Source organism: Muntiacus reevesi, chromosome 7 (genome assembly GCF_963930625.1).
Source record: "Muntiacus reevesi chromosome 7, mMunRee1.1, whole genome shotgun sequence".
Taxonomy (NCBI): Eukaryota; Metazoa; Chordata; class Mammalia; order Artiodactyla; family Cervidae; genus Muntiacus; species Muntiacus reevesi.
The window spans coordinates 42481352-42502610 of record NC_089255.1 but is presented as its reverse complement, the minus strand read 5'-3'; the positions used below and the strand labels follow the sequence as shown (position 1 = coordinate 42502610).

At 38.1% G+C, this 21259-nt stretch overlaps 1 protein-coding gene across 1 annotated transcript; it reads right to left on the bottom strand.

Annotated features, from left to right (window-relative positions):
- Nucleotides 1-6363: 6363 nt before the first annotated feature.
- Nucleotides 6364-20585, bottom strand: TMX1 (thioredoxin related transmembrane protein 1). Its single transcript, XM_065940882.1, has 8 exons — nucleotides 20329-20585; nucleotides 17438-17553; nucleotides 15654-15699; nucleotides 12981-13109; nucleotides 11041-11086; nucleotides 10840-10941; nucleotides 10664-10730; nucleotides 6364-7974 (listed from the first exon to the last, which is right to left on the bottom strand). Exons 1-8 carry the CDS (start codon nucleotides 20478-20480, stop codon nucleotides 7796-7798), a joined length of 837 nt encoding a protein of 278 aa, XP_065796954.1. The 5' UTR covers nucleotides 20481-20585; the 3' UTR covers nucleotides 6364-7795.
- Between the last annotated feature and the right edge of the window lie 674 nt (nucleotides 20586-21259).

Sequence of the window (21259 nt, the reverse complement as noted above, 5' to 3'; positions counted from 1 at the left end):
ATGAGTTTGAGTAAGCTCCGGGAGCTGGTGATGGACAGGGAAGCCTGGCATGCTGCAGTCCATGGGGTCACAAAGAGTCTGACATGACTGAGCAACTGAACTGAACTGAACTAAGGATCATCTCTGGTATTCCCAGCATGGAATGTTGTAAAGTTTACATGAAATTACTCACCACAGTAAGGAAATATTGGCCACTGTGGCTACTGGACTGAATCAACATTGGTTCTTATATTAGTCAGAGTCCTCCAAAGAAACAGAACCCATTAGAATATGTATAGTTATAGGAGAGATCAAGATGGTGGAGTAGGAAGACACCGGGCTCACCTCCTCTCACAAACACCTCAAAACTACAACTACGTATAGAGGGACTCTCACTGAAATCTACCTGGGGAGCAACAGGACAGTTTTTCTACAACCAAGGCTGTAAAGAAAGATCTACACAGAGTCTCGTAGGAAGGGCAAGGGGTCTGGTTGAGACGTACAGGACATAGAAAAGGAGAGAGATATCATGGGCTCAAGGATCCTCCCTGGTGGGGTGCGGGATGGCGAGAAGCTCAATCCACTTATCAGGCATCCCAGCCACAAGGTCCAACACCAGGAAGACAAGCCCCCTTATTTGGTTTGAAAATGAGTGGGACTTACTGGAGGGCGGTAAAAATCTAAGACTCCACAAGGGCATGTGCACAGACTTGGTTATTCACAGTCACAGTGTGGATGCAAGAAACTAAAAACTGCCTGGGACTCTCGCCTGCTTCCCAGGACCACCCTATCATATACGCCGCCCACACCAGGCTCCTACTCCAGCCCCTCCTGCTCCTGTGCTGCTTCCCACTAAGGTGGAGGCTGCCAGGGAGAGTGCACAGTCGAAGAAAATGAAGCTTGCTTGGCCCCCAGCCCTGCCTCTGACCGGGACGGAAGCAGCCACTGCCAGTGTATGCATTAGTGAATATACTTGGGAGGGGGTGAAACCAGCTCAGTAATGTAGTACCAACCCCTCCAGCCCCATGCGGCTTCTAACCAAGGCACGTCCACTGCAGGGGGATTAAGGGGGGGAACCAGCACAGAAATGCAGACCCAAGGCCTCAGTGCCCGTCACCCCCGTAACCACGGCAGATGCCGCCATCAGGGGCTCCTGCTCCAGACCCGCAGGCCCTGATCAGTCCCCCTTCCTCCACAGGACGGTGATGGCCTAGGAGAAATCCCAGCTTGCACCTGGCTCTAGTTCCAGCTCCTCCAACTCTAACCCTAGCCCCCACCAAGACTGTGGCTGCCACCACACCCTAGGGGGAGACGCAGTCCGTGTTCACTCCAGGTTCAGCTCTCTCACCAAAGCCACTGGGGACGTGAAGATTACAGAGGGAGGTTCCACACAAGCACATGCCATCAAGACTGGGACATGCAACGGTTTTGACTAATTTTATAGACAGAAAAGTTCAAATGAGAAAACAGAGGAATATGTTTCAAGCAAAATAAGGAAAAAGCCCTTGGGGAAGAAAAAGTTAATGAAGCAGAGATAATTTCTGTAATAAAGTATCCAAAGCAACTGTAATAAGAATGATCTTTTTACTTCAGTAGATGAACACAGTGAGAATTTTAACAAAGAACTAGAAAACAAAAAGAACTGGTCAGAACTAAAGAGTACAATAACTGAAATGAAAAATATACTAGAGGGAATTAATAGCAAACTAGGTGATACAGAAGGCATAAGCAATCCAGAACACAAAATGGAAATCGCTGAATCAGAACAGCAAAGAGAAAAACAAACTTTAAGGGACCTCTGTTAAGCATACTAACATTTGCATTATATAGGGGTCAAAAAGGGAAAAGGGTCAAAAATGTATTTGATTAAATTATAGCTGAAAATTTCTCAAACCTGAAGGAAACAGATACCCAGGTACAGGAAGCACATACATCATAATTAAAATAGCACGTGGTTCATGCATTAGAACTACAAATTCTGGTCATTAACCCTTCCCTTGATTTTCATTATATAGTGGCTCAGATGCATGACTACAAGTTTTACAGACTACACGTTTTATCTATGAAATTAGATGACGTGCAGCTGTCATCTACCACATAATTTAAAAAATGATTCAGTAAAAGAACAGAAAAATCTAACACTTATGGATGTTGAAAAAACCGTGTGGGGAACTTGACACATGACCATGATGCTACAAATAGTTTTGAAGTTCTGCCGTTAAGATCGTAAGATCACATTCCCAGTTGTGAATCCTTCAATTCAGGCCAAAGAATGGCAATAAGGGGACCATACTGAGAACTGAAACCAACAGTTAACTTACTGTTAACCATCAACAGCTTTATTATTCCACTGTCTTCATTCACATAGTATTACTATTCTAGGAAAGTTGCCCAGGAAGCTAAAGTTGCAAATAGCTTTATTGTTCAAGAACTTCCTCAATGTCATTTATCTGAATGTTAGACTATTCAACTTACCCTCAGCAAAGTATGTACTTCCTTCTCAGAACAATAAATGGCACTGAATTACTGTTTACTTTGTAAGATTCACTTTGACTCTGAGACACTACTAAGACTTACCAATGTAATGACTGTCTTTTACCAAATATAGTAGCAATAAACTCAGCTTTGGTTTATCAATAGGATGATTCTGGTGTATTTTCAGGGAGCAAGCATAGGACAATAGAGTAGGAAGCTTAAATTATAAGGTATCATACAAAAAACTCCCATACTAGAGTAGCATGATAAAGGAAAACTTATGATACTAACAACAGACTGGTTATTAATAACAATATTATATTTTAACAACATACTAATAAGAACAACAGACTGGTTCCAAATCGGGAAAGGAGTACGTCAAGGCTGTGTATTGTCTCCTGCATGGCAGGCCACTGTCTGAGCCACCAGGGAAGCCCAAGTAATTCTTTTTCATCACTTTCAGACTTAGGCTGCTCCCATTCTCAGTAGAAGACTCAAGTTGCTGTCAAAAATGATATGTAAGAATTTGCTCACTAAACATAAAATCCAAATAAAATAGGATTTAAACTTGCCCATCGTGAGGCTGGAATTGCTTCCTCTGAAGAACAGGGATGCAAAGAAATGGAGAATTTAAAATCTGGGCTCTGGTGTGAAGGATGACATCAGCGTTAACCGTGAGAGTAAAGGCAGGAGAGCCTCTTTTCCTGCTCCCCCATCTCAGTAGACTAAGGACCCAAGTTAGCTCCTAGTGACACACATAGCTTACAGTCAACATTAACAGCTTTAGTACTTGACTGTCTTCATTCAAATGGCATTAATATTCTAGGAAACTTGCCCAGGAAGCTAAAGTTACAAATAATGTCAAGGTTCAATAATTTCCCCAAGTCATTTATGAGAATACTAGACTATTCAACTCACCCTCATTTCACAAACATGAAAATCAATGTCCAGAGAGGCATCAGTCACATCCCTTGATGATGTGGAGCAGAGACAAGATCTGCAGCCAGGTCCCTTGACCTCTGCCCAGAAGTCTCCCCACAACACTGTATTTTGTCTCAAACTAAGTGTCAGGCCTCACAGAGGTAACAATCAGGCTTTTGAGACAACAAAGTGATTTAACACACACACATGCTTTGAGGGTGGATCATGATTTTAGTGCTTTAGATACAGCAAGGGTTCTAACTCTCAGCCCAAAACCCAATTAAGACCAGTTAGCAAAATAAATAACTTTTAAAATAGTCTTAATACGTCTTTAAATGCTGGTTATTAAAAAGAGACTCACCCCCAATGACAGCAATGTTTATCTTGTTGAAGGTAGAGAATCTCAGAAATCACTTTACTCGTAAACTGAGGCCTAGAGATGTATTGATTTACTCGATGTCAGTTAATTGGTATAAATAAATCCAAGAGAAGAGATACTAGAAAGTAGTATGGCATTTAAAATGGTAAAAATCGCAAAATAGCTTATTTATGAAGAAATGACTGTGGGCCAGAAAGGACTCACAGGATTTGAGCTGACTCTTGAACTAATATGTAATGAGGTACCCTCACAGAACAATAGCTTCACTTGTTCAAGTAGTTCCAGGAACATTAGTTAGGTTGGGGCAGGAGAAACAGAGTTAAGAGCATTCAAAATTTCCAACCAAGTATATACTTGATTCTGGCGAAACAAAGAGTTAGTTTAAAGAAAGCTTCTCAGGAATGCCTTGGTAGCAGTATGTTGACACTTTCTAAGTACTTACTTCAGTTGATATAGTCTAATCCACTAACAACCTTATTTCTACTATATGCTTTTTTGAAACACTGAAGCTTAGAAAGTTAAAAAAAAAAAAACAACACAAGTTATTCTTCAAAGTGAAGCATACTTTCAATGAATTTAAAACAGGACTTTCTCAATTATGCTTAGATTTAAAAGAAGTTTTGGATATATCAAATCTTAGTCAACCGACCTCATTTTCAAGACTCAATGAGTCTGAGCTATGATATCATGATGAAAGCAAGCTTATAATTAAAGTCACACATAGTCAGATGGGTACAAATGAAGGACAGTTGATTCCATTAATGGCCACAATTTGGTACTGATATTATCACCATTTGTAATGAATGCATAAATTTTTAAAAAATCATTAAAGGAGAAGGAACAGTTTAGATGTTAGTTCAAGTGTGTAACTAAATCTTACTACCTATAGATTATCAAAGTTCCAATTTAATGTTTTTCTAATGTAGTTTCTAATGTAGTTTCAGTAGTTTTAAACAGGTATAAGTTGTGTGTGTGTGCAATACCAACATATCTAAAACTGCAGTAGGATAGTCAATTTAAAATTTACTTTTAGGATTATACAATTATACTCAATATGACCATTCATTTAAATTCCAAATCTAACAATTATGAGTAAAAGATTCATATCAAAAGTAATTTGTCAATCATACCTCAATAAAGCTGGGGGGAAAATTTACTGAAAGAATTCTAACTACCACGATAAATCAGAATATCCTAGGTAACTGTAAAATGAATTAAAATGTTCATTCAAAAATGTTTCTCTCATCACAAGTCCAGAACTATGCATTTTTATGCACTGGGTTCAATAAAGAAACAATTGCCTTGAAAGAAAATTTCTTTCAAGAGCATCATTTACTGTAATAACCTTTATATATTACCCAATAACACAGGACTGCAGGTACTGAGTTCTGGTTATTTCTTAATAGCATTTGTTGCAATTTCTGATAGGAGAATTCTAAATTGTATTTTCATATATAAATTCCTAGATGTGCAGTACTCACACTGAAGAAAAACACAACACATGAAATCTTCGAAAGATTCAAACTTTACCTATTTCTGCCAGTTCTCTGAGCCTTCAACTGAATGACAGATAAGGCTCAGTTATCACACACTGCTGCTGCTGCTGCTGCTAAGTCGCTTCAGTCGTGTCCGACTCTGTTTGACCCCACAGACAGCAGACCACCAGGCTCCCCGTCCCTGGAATTCTCCAGGCAAGAACACTGGAGTGGGTTGCCATTTCCTTCTCCAATGCATGACAGTAAACAGTAAAAGTGCAGTCGCTCAGTCGTGTCCAACTCTTAGCGACCCCATGGACTGCAGCCCACCAGGCTCCTCCCTCCATGGGATTTTCCAGGCAAGAGCACTGGAGTGGGGTGCCATTTCCTTCTCCATACTGCAGTAGACTAAATAATCACAGAAAAATAGCACCACTCCAATACTCAATGAATGAAAAATGTTACCTATGGAATCATTAAACTTTTATCAGTCTTGCTCATTTAAGTATTTAGGCAGTACATAGTAAATGCTATATTTTCTAATGATCAGATTTCAATACTTCAATGATGGAGCTGAATGCCCAGGGCAGGGAGGGGAACAGGGTTCCCCAGGATGCTGATACCGCATCTTATTCACTCGTGAGATGATCTGGAGCTTAGTTGCCATGTGGAGTCCTTTAAAACAATGCAGAAACAAAAGGTATCTGTTAAAAGTAAAACGATCCCAATAGTTTCTGTAAGTAAGCCTCTGGTGTGAGAGAAAATGGACTATTCAGGTATCTACATTGGGAATCCTGAAGTAATACAAGATACATTTCTCTTCTGAAATATCAAGTTTACATGTTCAGTCTACCTGTAACTTTCTGTACATACTGCATTTTTTAATCACTTAATTACTTAAAAATATATGTGTAAGACTAGAAAAATAGAATGCTTAATTAATGAGCAGCATTTCTCTATCATCTCAGATAACGAGATATATGTGACTCTAGCCTTTTGATTACACGTATCAAGTATGTATACAGTGACACCACTATTCACTTGAACACTGTTAAATACATATTAAGCATCAGTTAAATATTTAAATATTAAATATTAATCAATCATCAATTAGAAATCACACTTGTCTTCAGCTTCAGTGAAGCACTTAGAAAAGTTTATTTTGTGCTTAGATTTTTCTAAAGCATCACAAAATTATTACACATCCAAACTCTTCAGTGGTAGAATATTTAATATTCTAAAGGAGAGGCCTTTAAAGGGGACATTATAGAAACTATTACCATAACAGAGAGGTGATCCATTCAGAGTATCTATGGTTTTTCCTTTTATTGCAGCTAATACATTTCTATACTGCTACCCCACAATTCTGCCCACTTCCTCTTTTGCTATAAGGTGAAAACTACTCTCTTTAAGGAGTAAAAATATATTAAATGTCTCATCTTGCTGATACCTATCTGTGAAATACCACAATAGCAAGTAGAGAATACAGTTTGTCTTTTCAAAAACATAAAACTTTGAGTTTAAATCATCAAACATATGTTGACTTTGTACAATCAACTAAGAACTTTTTGGATGAGGACAAATATACATTGAAAACACACACTATAAGATGCTTTTTCCTGAGTAGAATGCTAACTTCATATCATATTAAGCTTCTGTGAATTTTCAAAATAGAAATACCAAGGCTTTTCCACAAAATCAAATAAAAATCAGGAATGTTCACCTTCACATCCAAAAAAAGAAGTTCAAGTACAGGTTCAACAAGAAGGATGTAAAATCTGAAACAAGTAGCCAAGATTTTAAGTTATCAGATGGCTTTTCACTTTAAGTATTCTTCGGTAAACTTCAGTTTGAAACAATTTATTAAAACATGAAAGATATTTCCAGGAAATTATCCAATTTGGAAAATAAAAAATGTAACCCATGGTAAGAAAAATACAAATCATATACTGAACACAGGAGAACAAAAAAGGCAACCAACCTTTATAAACTCTCTAAACATATCCTGTATTATCATGGGTAGAAAACTGTAATTAAAGTAAGGTAGTTTTTATTAGTTGCATAATCTAAAAATATGAATAAATTTTGGACTTGAAAGGAGATAAAGGGTTTCAGAGTTGTTACTGAAATACACATTTCTTGAGACAATGGGCAAAGTTCCCATTAATGGGAAATATGTTCTCTTCACACAGTGAAACTGAGAAAAATTATATCAAATGAGAAATCTTCTTCTCTAAAGTAATCTCCTTAAATACCTCAATAATGCAATACTTGGGAAATGTAATTTTCAACTCAGACTTGAAAGTTATTATGAAACAAACATACAGAAATCTTATTGCTTGGCACCAGATTTTCCAAAAAATGAAAGAACTGTTTGAACCACCATATTGTTTTCAAATCCTATTTTTTCACAGTGCTACTTTTATTTTCAGAAGGTAGACTGTTCAACCTAATGACAATCTAGACTGAACCTTGCAATGTACAAGCAAGTCACAGTTCACTTCAAACCAAAATGATTGATCTTCTGTTTCTGGCAAAATCATATGAAAATATTTGTAAAAATTAACTAGGATTTATCTGTAGCCAGTGAAGGACCCACAGAACGTTGTCTTACAGCATTCTGTGCAAAGTCTTTGTTTGTTCCTTCTTTGCTTTCAGATTCCTCTTCTGAAACATCTTCTACATCAGCCTCTTGTTCTTCCTCCACTTTTTTCAAAGGTTGAGAAGATTCTGGTTGTAATTTTCCTTAAAGATAAAAGCCAGAAGTGTTTTGTTGTTGATGTATTAGAGTTGTGTTAGAGTACAATCAAGATACAATTCATATGCCCATAAACTACTTTGGCAATGACTTATCAATCATGTTTGGATTTCCAAAAGGAAAAAGCTGTATTCAAGAACAAATGATACTGTAAAAATAACTGGTCTGGAAGGTCCATTTTACTTACCGAATTCATTCTTATTACCCACCTATTCATAAACTGAACAGAAATTAATGAACCAGAATTAATGCTGTGAATATGGATGCCTATAAGAAAATAGACTGTATTAAATAAAACTATATTAATTTACTATTAAATCTTCTAGCTAATAAGGATACTAAGACAAACTTCAATAGTACCCTTGTTTCAGCTCGCAGGCAAACAGGAATCAGATGAAAGCTATTTTCCTAGACACGATTTTTTTTTTTAACTGGATTCATAAATGTGCCGCCTCCTCTCCATATATATAATTTTACTGAGGCATAATTACAAACAACATAATATACCTATCTTAAGTATACAGCTCAATTACTTTTTTAGTATTTACACACACACTACCCACCCCCACCCCAGCTGTTAATAGGAACTATTGCAAGTTACCTTAAACTTAGAACATTTAGAACCATGTAACTGAGATACAGAACACAGAATCTGGCTAATGAGTTTTTCTCAGTTCAGTGGTCCAAGACTGTCCCTAATCCTAGGCAATACAGAATGGAGCAGGAAGAACACAGGGGTATAAGGTAGAAGAGACCACAGGAAGGAATTCCCATACAGGGGACAATCTGTTGTTTGCTCTGTCTGGCATATCTCTTTCTACTGGGTTAACTCTTTCTCTATGCCCCATCCCATGCAGTTGTAGTTGAGTATAAACAACAGTTGACAGCAATGCTTCTCCACCAGGGGTGATTCTGCTAGAACACTTGGCAATGTCTGGAGATATTTCTGATTGCTACACCTGAGGGGGGCAGTGCTACTGGCAACCAGGGGGATAATGCTAAACATTCAATAATGTACAAAAGACAGCTTGTCCAAGTAAGAATTACCCAGCTCAAAAGACCAACAGTGTCAATGCTGAGAAATTCTGATTTATAGTTTTAAAAAAAAAAATAAAGTGAGCCTTCTACACAAGCAGAGTACACCAGAATTCTTTCAAAAGATAGGTGAGTATAGGGAGAAGTATATTTCCTTCTTACTCTGGGATTATGAGCTACAGCTTTCTCTAGTTATTCTATGCTCAGGACTAAAAAGAGCCCCAAATGGAACAAGCACAAAGTCATAGAGAACTGAGCAATTCAGAAACATTTGAGCCCCAGGATTTAGTCAACTCTGTCCTCTGGCTTCCTCACTACATGAACCAATAAATTCCTATTTTGGTTAAAATTAGACTCAGTTGGGTCTTTTCCCAGCAACTTAAAATCTAAGCCAAAAACACAAAATGGAAAACAACTCAAATCCAGAAGCCTGGTGTAGAAGGGGCAATATCACATTAAAGTATGGATTAACATCAGCAGTGTAACAAATTACCTAAGACAACTCTGTTGTTAGATTTAAGGTTTTCTAAGCAAAAAATATAAATAAAACATACATTCACTGACTTAATTGTCCAATAAGTAATCTGCACTTATTATATTTTTTCCTACAGGTCAGTGGCCCTTGGTGGATACAATTATTCCCTCCCCTCCATGCATGCTTTTTGATATCGGTGCAACTATCTAAGAAATTTTTTTAAAACCCTATCAGTTCTTCAACAATGAATATTTAACTGCCATCTTCACTGAGATGCTTCTAAATTGCTCAGTTCTCTATGACTTTGCACTTGTTCTATTTCATTTCAGAAGTTTTGACCTCAGTAAGTCCTAAGTCACGAAGGCAGCAGAATAGAAATGTCAGGCTAAGAGTTCGATTTAGGTTCTACTCTCAGCTCTCATCTCTGCGTGAACCTGGAAACACAGTTCATCTCTCGGAGCCTTAGTTTCCTCAATCACAAAATAGGAAGAGTATCACTTGTGCAGTCTACTTTAAAGAGCTGCTGAAAAGCAAATAGGATGACAGAAAGTGAAAGTTCTTTACAAACAGTAAATAAGAAGGCCTTCATAACAGCATAATTTTCAAAATTAAAAATAAATGATGGCTAGATAAAATTATATTAAGATAAACAGCAGTGAATATTCTAATTCCCATCTTGTAGTAAAATACACAGCTAATGAGACTCCTAAAGCAATGACAGGAATCACTTTCCCCAATATCCTAACAGAAAAACTTAGACTTGACCAACATACAAAGAAAAAGCCTCAAATGTGGTCACTCTATCAATGAGATGACTTCAAGACTAGAATATATTCAACTTTTTTTGACCCAAATATACTCAAATGGATCTCTGAATATTATGGAATTTTCAAACAAATTGACATCAGGTCAATGGTTAACAAATATCTGTTAAGGTACATGCAGTGTTAAAATTCTCCACACTATAAAAGCCAAAATAATGACTATCATATTCCTAAATGCACTGGGCTGTCATGTCATTCTTACATGAAATATGTATCTCTCTTCTGCCACTACTCCGAATTTAGAAACCCTAGCTAGAAAGGCAACCTGTCATGTGTGTGACTGTGTTTATTACAGAAGTGAATGGGATTACAGTGAGTAAAAAAATTTAAAGATATACTTACTGGAAGGGCATGCCTGGGGTCTGCGCCTTTTTGAAGGACACAGGAAGTCCGCCACAAATATCATGAACTGCAAAAATAAACATAAGAACCTGAGTGTATGATAAAAAGCTAGAGCAATTAAATTACAAAATTCTAAAATATTTTTCTTCCTAGTACTCCAAAAATGAAGAACTTACAAGTCCTAATAATAGTCCTGAAAGCAGAGTTGCTAAAGCAAACACTGTATATGATCCCCAAATCGGTAATCCAAGGTCTTCAATAAAATAGTTATGGCAAGTCTAAAATCAAAAGAAAAAAAATAAACTAAAAATCATAGCCATTTCTTAAAAAGTGACAGTGTCAAAATGTTTAAAATAGAAATAAATTTTAGCCCTTACCCTGATCCACATAGAGAGCTGAAAGAGTGCTGACATACTACTCATCCTAAATTAAAAAGAAAAACCAAGTCAGATACACAGCTCTGAAGTAGAATACCTGTGTATTATCTATATTTTCTATTTTTTACTCTATAATTTCCAGCACAACAGATTTTATTGGTGATATTACTCAAGGTTAGTGATACATCAGTGATTTCAGGCCCATAGAAGGCTTATTAGCGAAAATCAACAGTTTATGAATTTTTGCCACTATGTAATATCCTCAAACAAAACATTTGATTTTTTTTCCTTTTCTTCTGTTGTTTTGCCTTTAACCTTTCACTTGATGGTTTCTCCAATGTACTGTGAATCGGGTTGAGCTCTATGGAACCAGCTAGTTTGATGTTAGGCACACTATAAGCAAAAGGAAACTCATTCACCCTTAAAATCCTCCAAAGAACACATAAGGAAGGGAACCTGAAGGAAGACTGGGAGCACTTTCTGAGTCGATCCTTCTCACCTAAGGATTACCCTCCTTTCATATTAAAATTAAATAGAACTTACAACAGTATTAGTTTGATACAGTTTAATAACAACAAAATAATTACCTAAGAAATAAGTCACCACCGAAGTAAGAATAACTATTTTTCACATAATTAAACCCAAGTAATTTTGATAGGCAGTCAGAAAAAAGGTATGCTCCAAAAATTAGGTTTGTGGGTTCTCTCTAGCATAAGCAGCACCACCAACACATACTAATTCACACATAAGCCAGAGCACCTGTACTCAGAATGGCCTAATCCAATCACCAGTCTCTGGCGTTGCGGGGGGGGGGGGTGCCCCTGCCAAGCCGCCCCTTGGAAGGAGTACCCTTTATTCAGTCTAACAAGAAAGGTGTGAACTGCTGCCCTGAGAAGTCAACAGAGACTTCCAAGCAACCAAACCCCACTTCTTCCATCAGAAAGGGCAAGAATCATTTAGATAGGAGATTTCAAATAAAATCCGTTACATTTTCACTCTAACAGAGAAAGGTACTTTAATCATGTTGCTTCTGTTGTTTAAAACACAAAATGGGAACAGGAACAAGGAACCAATACATAAATCACTGTGTAGGCTCACTGCAGCCTGTGCTAATTAGATTCTATCAGGAACATTAGGTACCTTACTTGGGTTTGGTGGGCATGGTGGTTCAGTGGGGGAATTCCAACAGTTCAATTCAGAGGTATAAGGAAAAGGTTCTAAAGATAAACTTCTATTTTAAAACACTGTTTAGGGATAAACTTTCCTGCATGCGCAGAATCCAGAGCATTCTCTTATATATTGATATTTCCAATTCTCCATCCTCCAAAGACACAACTGGTAAGAGGACAGGAAGAGATAACTTAGCTGAACTAGGATGAGTCCATGATGGCCTCAGAAAACCTCAATATTCCCAGGTCTCTCAAATGACCTGTGAGGCCTTGCTCCCCAAGAAAGTAACAGAAAACCTTCTTGCTATGCCCAATCCTTACTGCCCCATAGACATTGCTCATCCATACTATTCACATAAAAAGTTATCAGGTAGAATAATTCATTCACATTAAAACAAGAAGTGAAATCTAAAAGCAGCACAAGTCAGTATATGGTTGAGGCTTCTCATTCAAATTTAAGCTCGAATGATAGCTTTACCCATTATGTCACTTCTAGAGAAATTATTTTGATGATACAAATGACCATATTCAAGAGCTGAAATATTCCTAACAAGACTTTCAGGTTAATTCTATAGAATGCCTCTATCTTAAAAAAGGACCACACTACCTGTTGGACTTAGAAGATAAAAATCAAACTAAAAATATCACATAGTAAATCTGAACATATTGTAACAATCCTAGAATTAAAATGAAGTATAAATGCTTTATTTACATGAAATACATGATCCAATTAATTCTGAAATAAACAAGAGAAAAACCCTTTATACTTACAAAATAGAACCTGGACCAAACCATGATGAAACGGGTTCAATACTTTTCCACTCTTTGTCACTTATAAAGTTTATGAAGTCCTTCTTAGTTCTTGGACCCTGATATCGCCTAAATTCACCATCTTTACAACTAATGAAGATCAGAAGTAAACATTAGCGCTGAATAAATAAACTTTGTTTTGCTATTTCTATAACCTCATTTTACAATCAATCCTGATACTCAAAATCAGCAATGAGCAATACACAAGTAGTAAATTACACTAATTACCTACCCTTGACATCTTAGCCCCATATTTCATTAACCACAGAGGTTATATTTTTAAACAATCACAAGCTTTAAGACTTTATTATGCTCTTCCAAATAATAAAACTGTAGAATATAGTAAGTATTAATAGTTATACGTCAATTTGTTGATGTTTAGTTACTAGGTTGTATCCAACTTTTGCAACCCCATGGACTGTAGCCTGCCAGGATCCTTCATCGATGGGATTCCCCAGGCAAGAACACTGGAGTGGGTTGCCATTTCCTCCTCCAGGGGATCTTCCCAAACCAAGGAACAAATCCTCATCTCCTGTACCAGCAGGCAGATTCTTTACCACTGAGCCACCAGAGAAGACCTTATATGTCAATTATATCTCAGTAAAAACTGAGGATAAAAAGAAATTCGGTATGTAGATACATCTCAGAAATTACTTTTAAGCCACAATACACACATTAAAAAGATGACTTCATGAAAAAGTGGTCAGAACAGTGTCTAACATTTATTATTTATTAGCTACTATTAAACTAGAGGTGAACAATTTGAGATATTTTTCTGGTCTTTTCAATCATAATCACATCATCTCAGCCATTAAGCTTTAAGTCACTGGAGGCATCTGGTGCAGTGCAGTGATTCTACTTTACAGTCTGCTTTGTGTTCTTCCTGACACCAACCTCCTCCCCATTTCCAACATATGGAGCGCTGCCACAGGATCCTAAGTGCTCTCCCTGTTCCCATATCTTTACCATTTCCAATCTACCTTAAATAACACTGCCAGTCTAGGCCTACTTACTTAACATTTCTATTTTGATCATTCATGTGCAAAAACTCCCCACTACTTATAGTAAGATTACAGGGCCCTTAATCTAGATAGCATATTAAAAAGCAGAGACATTACTTTGCCAGCAAAGATCCGTCTAGTCAAGGCTCTGGTTTTTCCAGTGCTTATGTATGGATGTGAGAGTTGGACTGTGAAGAAAGCTGAGCACCAAAAAACTTATGCTTTTGAACTGTGGTGTTGGAGAAGACTCTGGAGAGTCCCTTGGACTGCAAGGATATCCAACCAGTTCGTCCTAAAGGAAATCAATCAGTCCTGGATGTTCATTGGAAGGACTGATGTTGAAGCTGAAACTCCAGTACTCTGGCCACCTCATGCGAAGAGCTGACTCAGTGGAAAAGACCCTGATGCTGGGAGGGATTGGGGGCAGGAGGAGAAGGGGACGACAGAGGATGAGATGGCTGGATGGCATCACCGACTCAATGGACATGGGTTTGAGTAAACTCCGGGAGTTGGTGATGGACAGGGAGGCCTGGCGTGCTGCGATTCACGGGGTCGCAAAGAGTTGGACACGACTGAGCGACTGAACTGAACTGAATCCATCCAAAAAAATTACAGGTTAGCCCCCACTCAAAAAACCACCCCCACTCAAAAAACCAAAGATTTTTGGAGAAAATGGCATTTGAGCTATTTTTGAAGGATAAGTATGATTTCAACAGACAGAAATTAGGGGAATGGGCATAATAAACAATGTGATTAAAAGAAAAGGGCAGGAAATTCTAGAAAATTTCAGGGAGTGTTGAGAAAGCCAGGAGACTGACTAGTCAATTAAGGGGCATGTGGAGAAAAGGATTGCATGAAAAGGGTGAGAAGCACTTATAGAGAACAGGTATTTAAACAGATACAAAGGGGAAATAAAAAGGGGAAACAGATATGAACATGAAAAAAAAGACAAGGAAAATCAAGATACACACAGAATCGCTGACTTCTTGTTTCAGGAGACAAGTGCCTCCTGGTAGTAAACAATCAGTTTAAGGTTCAGGGCAGATACAGAGATTTAAGATTGCTTACGGCTAATTTAGAAGATAAAGACAAACTAAAGAGCCTACACTGAAGACTACATAATGGTGTTTATTCTAATTTAACAACTGTTTCACCCACCACTGTTCCCAAGGCTGAGCTACAGCATTTTCTGAGCTAATGTGTGGACATTCCATGCTCCTATTTATGACTGTTTATGAGACAATTCTCAGATGGAACACTTACTTTGCACTCTTAAAAATTCTACCTCCCAGGTTGAGTTTAATCTCCATATTCTCCAGGAACCAGTCCAGTGCAGCGATTTTCCCCCTTACCAAATTTCCTACAGTACTTACCACAACTCTAGGCTCATAATCACTTATGCCACTATTTCTTGTGCACGTCATTTTCTAAGACAATTAGAAATCCCTGAGGTCACGGATTATTTCATACCTCATTCATCCAGCTAAAGGTACCTAAGATAGCACTAAGCGAAACAAACCTTCTAATAAACTTAGTGAATATAATGCTCTTTAAACATGATCAAGGCTAGAGGCTACTATTCTGATTATGCCATAATGCATCCCTCATAACTACAGAATTTTCAAATACTTACTGATAAATAGTAGGAAGAGCAGTTATGATAAATCGTCCACTTAGTCCTACAAATGAGAAAGATTATAACTAAATACAAGAAAGAACACACAGGTTTTACATGGGCTGATCTTTAACTACTTAAAAGCTGACTCGATTATTTAAATACTAATAGGCAAAGAATATGAAATTAGACCTAAAAATAGTTTAGCTGTAAAACGTAAACAATGAAAGAAATTTCATTTACATACTTAAAGCAACTTAAAAAAATACTATACATTATCTTAATTTAAAAGTATGTAAAATCTGAATATTGAGGACATTTGTGAATATATATATGTATAAACATTTGGTCAATTATACTACTATAAGATTACTAGTGGAAGGGGGGTTCAGGATGGAGAACACATATAAATCCATGGCTGATTCATGTCAATGTATGGCAAAAACCACTACAATATTGTAAAGTAACTAGCCTCCAACTAATAAAAATAATTGGGAAAAATAAAATTTTTAAAAAAGCAATTACTAGCAATGAGTCATGGGACAGCACAATATAATTGTAGCCTTATGTCTAAAATCAAATGAAATTGCATCTGATAATCAAAAAACAAGCACAGAGTTTCTAAAGTATTGTTAAAAATGGAAAATAGTATGACTCTTTCAAAAGATGGGCAGTAACAATATAAGCTAACATTAACCACGTGTTAAACACTAAAATGACAAAGGACCAATCTACGCCTCAGCTTTCAGATCTGTAAAACTGGATATCATCTATCCTACAAGGTTGTGTAAGGACTACAAAATAAATGCAAAACACTTGGAGCAGTATCTATAATAGTAGTGAGTGCTCACCAAATAGTAGAGATTATTCTCATTTGGGATAGGGGCAGAGTCAAGAATCCAAGTTTACCGTGGCCAAGAACAGATAGCAAGCATCACATAAGGGCAGGGCTTGACACCTGTCCAGGGAGCCAAGTCAGGAGGCCACAACCATGAGGGCTTTGTAATTAAGAGCCCACATCCTCAAATCATTATTAACGGATTAAATTTGGAACCCAATTGCAGAGATTTAGATAATTTGTCAGGGAACGTGACCTGGACTCTACAAAGAACTTCAACCACATGCTGCTTATTCTAAGCTTGGTACAGATGTAAATGCTGGGGTGACCAAGGTCCACCTGAGCCACAAGGTTCTAGGGGTTCTCACAGATGTCTTACACACTTGTCTGGGGCCTGGGATGCAAAGGAAAAAAGATCAGAGGTAGTTACATGGGCAAGAGTGAGGGGAGGGCGATGCTTCCAAGTTCCCTTCGAGAAATACAGAAAAGAATGAAGCTGCCGTACACAACCAGGGAACACACTTCACACTGAACCCTCATTAAGGAGGTGGGTAAATCAGCTTAACTAGCTGTTCATAAAACTCATGAAAGGCAGAGTTTAGACCACGTAATGTGGAAAACTGGAGAAGGCAATGGCAACCCACTCCAGTACTCTTGCCTGGAAAATCCCATGGACAGAGGAGCCTGGTAGGCTGCAATGCATAGGGTCGCTAAGAGTCAGACACGACTGAGCGACTTCACTTTCACTTTTCACTTTCATGCATTGGAGAAGGAAATGGCAACCCACTCCAGTGTTCTTGCCTGGAGAATCCCAGGGACGGCAGAGCCTGGTGGGCTGCCATCTATGGCGTCGCACAGAGTCGGACACAACTGAAGTGACTTAGCAGCAGCAGCAACATGGAAAACAGGATCAACACACATCCTAACCTGCAAAGAAACAAAATGAACCAGAGACTTACAGTACCTGGCTGCTCTGTGACATCAATTTTTGCAATATTAACCTCAAGATCTTCTCCCCATTCGGCAAAACTTTCCCATTCTGGTTGAAGATTCTGACAAGCAGGACACCAAGGAGCATAACTAAGAAATACAGTTTAAAAAGAAAAGTTAAACACTCTAATATGAGCACTTGGGGATAAAAATTCTAAAATGCATAACTTGTAAAGAAAATCTTATATTAAAAACAAGATAGCAAAGTGGTTTAACTCTGTGAAGACGAAAAGGTTTTAAATGTGAATCTAACACTCTGGAAATCAAGAACTATGAATTGATAATGCTAATCACAGAAAAGTAATTCTGAGAATAAGTTCTTAACACACAAGGGGGCTTTTTCATGTGCAAAACAGCTCTTTTAAAAACCCTTGGATTTCTCTATATAATGGGGCCAGAAAGCTCAAAGCCGAATTTGGGGTTCATCAGTTTTAATAATTTTATGTGCAAGAGTCACAAATGCAAAGTGCTAGTATGAAAAAAAAGAAGCATCTAGTGCTGTGGTGAATAGGAAACACGTGCCTCATAAAGCGGGAAACACTACCCAGCTTGGCTATTAGGGGAACACTGGCCCCAGGGAAGCTGGACCAGGACTGCAGGCTATTCTAATTTAAAAGGAGCTGAAAACCCTCATTTTTATGTAAAAATGCTACCTCAAAACTTAACCCAGTCACAAACACTAGGCAGGCCAGATGAAATTCTTTGGCCAGACCTTGGTCAACCGCGGGTTTTCAAATCTGTGGCCAAGCATACTAAGCATTTTAATTACTTTTCTGGTATTCCCATGAAAGGCCCTGAATCTTTCAACTTTTCCCATATTGTATATTATCTCATAATTTACTGCAGTTTTTTTTTTTTTTAATGGAACCAGTTAGAATAAAACCTATACCTGTTAAAATAAGAATACAGTTTCTGTACTTCATTTTCTATTTTCTTGACTTATTTTACGAAAATAAAACTTCCAAAAGTAATCGGCATTGTGGAAAAAGACTAGTACCACACACAAAAGCCAAAGCCCACAACAATAAATTGAATTGCAATCAAAGTATCTCTGTAACATAATTTCTGATTAAGATAAATTTAACGTAGATAACTAACTTGTAATAAAAGCAGATTATTATAAGAAATACTAGACCCTTTTTCAAGTTTCTTTTGTTTCTTAGGTGCTTTTTATAAGGGTTAACTTCATATTCAGTAAGCTAAGAGAAAAAATACTATGGTATATGTATTCTTAATTTCATACAGATGCTCTAATTCAAATCCCCTAATACTCCACTTTTGATTGCTATATTGATATAGTTTGATCAATTAAGTTGATAAAAAAACTCCTTGAGTAATACTGGATTGTAATTTGCATATGAATTCATAATCACAATTGCTCAACACATTGTTTATGAAATTGTTGAGTATCTTATGGGTACAATCTAAAACAAGTTACTGAGGACAATGGTTATATATATGTCCCTGGTTATATCTCCTCACCCCTGCATCTTCAACAGTTTCTGAAAATTGTTCCACTGAGTTACAAACTATATGCATACTATATAAACATTTCCCCTAATGTTCTAGGCCTTGTTTGATTTTATGACTTGAGTTATTGATCTGGCCTTCTGGATTCTCCCTTGGGGTTGTCCACCTCCACCTTCCTCCTTAACTGACAACCCAACCATACAGGACAACACCCACCTGAATCTTGTTAAGGAAGGGGGTTGTTCTAATAACCTTTGCATGTCTACACTGTGTTAGTTTCTGGAGACAAAAAGAAAGCCACTATGGCAATACCTGAACATATTAATTAAAGCTATGTCTCTCATCTGTAAAATCCAATAAATAAGACCTATCTTACAGAATGTGTAAAGAATTTAATATGATAATGTATGTAAAGTGCTTAGAAGTGTTTCAGTCGCTCTGTTATGTCCCACTCTTTGCGGCCCCAAGGACTGCAGCAGCCCACGCTTCCCTGTCCATCACCAGTTAACACTCAAAATGGGTGTTTTCTACTAATATCACTAATGCTACTAATACCACTAATGCCACCACCAATTTAGCGAGAAAAACAAAGGCAAATAGTTTATTATTTACCGATACAAAAGGGATATTATTATAACGAATTAGCACAGACATGATTTTATTCAAACAGCATGTTTAATGCAATACCACTTAGGAAACAAGGGTAACAAGCCATAACATTCAGTACATTGCAAAAACACACACCCAAAGGAAAAAATGAAATGTTGGCAGAGAAAAGCAAAAAAAAAAAAAAAAAATTTAATGACAAAGGAAATGAGGATTTTTTTAAATAACCCAACTTGAACTTATTTGGCATTTAAAATATGCCTAATTCATAAAATAAAATTTAAAATAAAAGTTTCCAACTATAACATTCTAAGTGGACTATTTTTTAAGGGTAATTAGAGAAAAGGAGAGGAGACTTCAGTTCAATTCCCTCTTTTGTAGAGTTTGGTGAAAAAAGTCTGTGAGTCTCTGAAGACTCATTCTCAAATAAATAATTATACAGGAAGTAGAGAGACCCACTTCCCCCAACCCCAAGGCTAGGAAGAAAAGTTGAGAGAATTCAAAGCTGAATGTAACCTCACAGGCGCACCTCAGCCCTAGCAACCAACTAGGATGCACACTTCAGGGGAAATTTAAGAGCATTCCCGAGGAAGAAACGAGGAGAGGGTGACACCAAGGCAGTGGAGGATCCCAATAGAAGTCAGGGGATCTATAGGAGTCGGGGGGCTCCCGCCCCACAGCTCAGAGTCGCAGTCCCGGGCAGCCCAGGATCCGCATGAGAGGAATGAGGATGATACTGGGGGCGTCCAGACTTGGACCTAGGACCCCAGCCCACCGCCCCGCACTCACAATTCTATCATCCACTCTCCTTCCAGCAACTCTCTCCAGTTCTCGTCCGTGATGATGCGCACGTCGCTCCGCCTCCCGTGGGCCCAGGGAGCTCCCCAAAGCAACAACAGCAACACTGCCACCGGGATCCGGAGACTCCCGGAGGGCGCCATGTCGGCCGTTTCGCCCACCCCCGACAACCGAGGCAGCCCCACCTCCGCGCCGCAGCTCCTCACTTCCGCACGCGCCCGCCGATCAGTTTGTGCGCATGAGCGCGGCAGGCCTCGCGCGCGCGCGCGCGCGCCTTGAGGACGCGCAATGCGCCTGACGAAGCTGGGTCCTAGTGGATTGGTTGAGGAAAAAAGGGAGCGCCCTTAGTGCGCATGACAGAGAAGCTTCTCTTCCTACTTTCTGGTTTGCCCCAGAGTCGTCGAGCAGGAAGAATGAACCGAGGGCGTGGTGTACAAAATGGGGCGGGACTTCGGAGAGGAAAGGCTTAAAAATTTGCATCAGGATTTTGGCGCCAAATGTTTGGTATTTATACTTACTGAAAACATTTGGTAAGTTTAAAGCAGTTTCCAACTAAATGCTCGTCAGAGTTTTCTTTTGTTTCATTTGAAAATTTTCGTAAGAAAGCTAATGGATGTTTATAAGAGTCAGAATATCTGTTTACTTCTGGAGGATTAGAGAGACTGGAGGGGCATAAGGGAGACTTCATGGGTTCCCTTTATGTTGTATATCTTGGTCTGAAAAGTAGTTACACACGGGTGTACACATATGTTAAAAACTATCGACCTGTACATGTTTCATGCACATGTATGCACTTTAGGATGTGTGTTATCCCTCAGTTTTTTGTAAATCATTAGTTACAGAAATACTAGATCAGAAATTCGAAATGGGACAAGACACATAGGTTTGTAACAAATACTTAAGATTTTTTCCCAACCATTTG

Excerpts from the sequence above, each read along its gene's own strand:
- TMX1 (XM_065940882.1), bottom strand. The coding sequence starts at position 20,480 with ATGGCGCCCTCCGGGAGTCTCCGGATCCCGGTGGCAGTGTTGCTGTTG. Across the intron at positions 10,942-11,040 it reads AGCTCTCTATGTGGATCAGG|ACTTGCCATAACTATTTTAT; the intron begins GTAAGGGCTAAA and ends TTTTGATTTTAG. Across the intron at positions 10,731-10,839 it reads CAGGACTATTATTAGGACTT|TTCATGATATTTGTGGCGGA; the intron begins GTAAGTTCTTCA and ends TTATTTTTGCAG.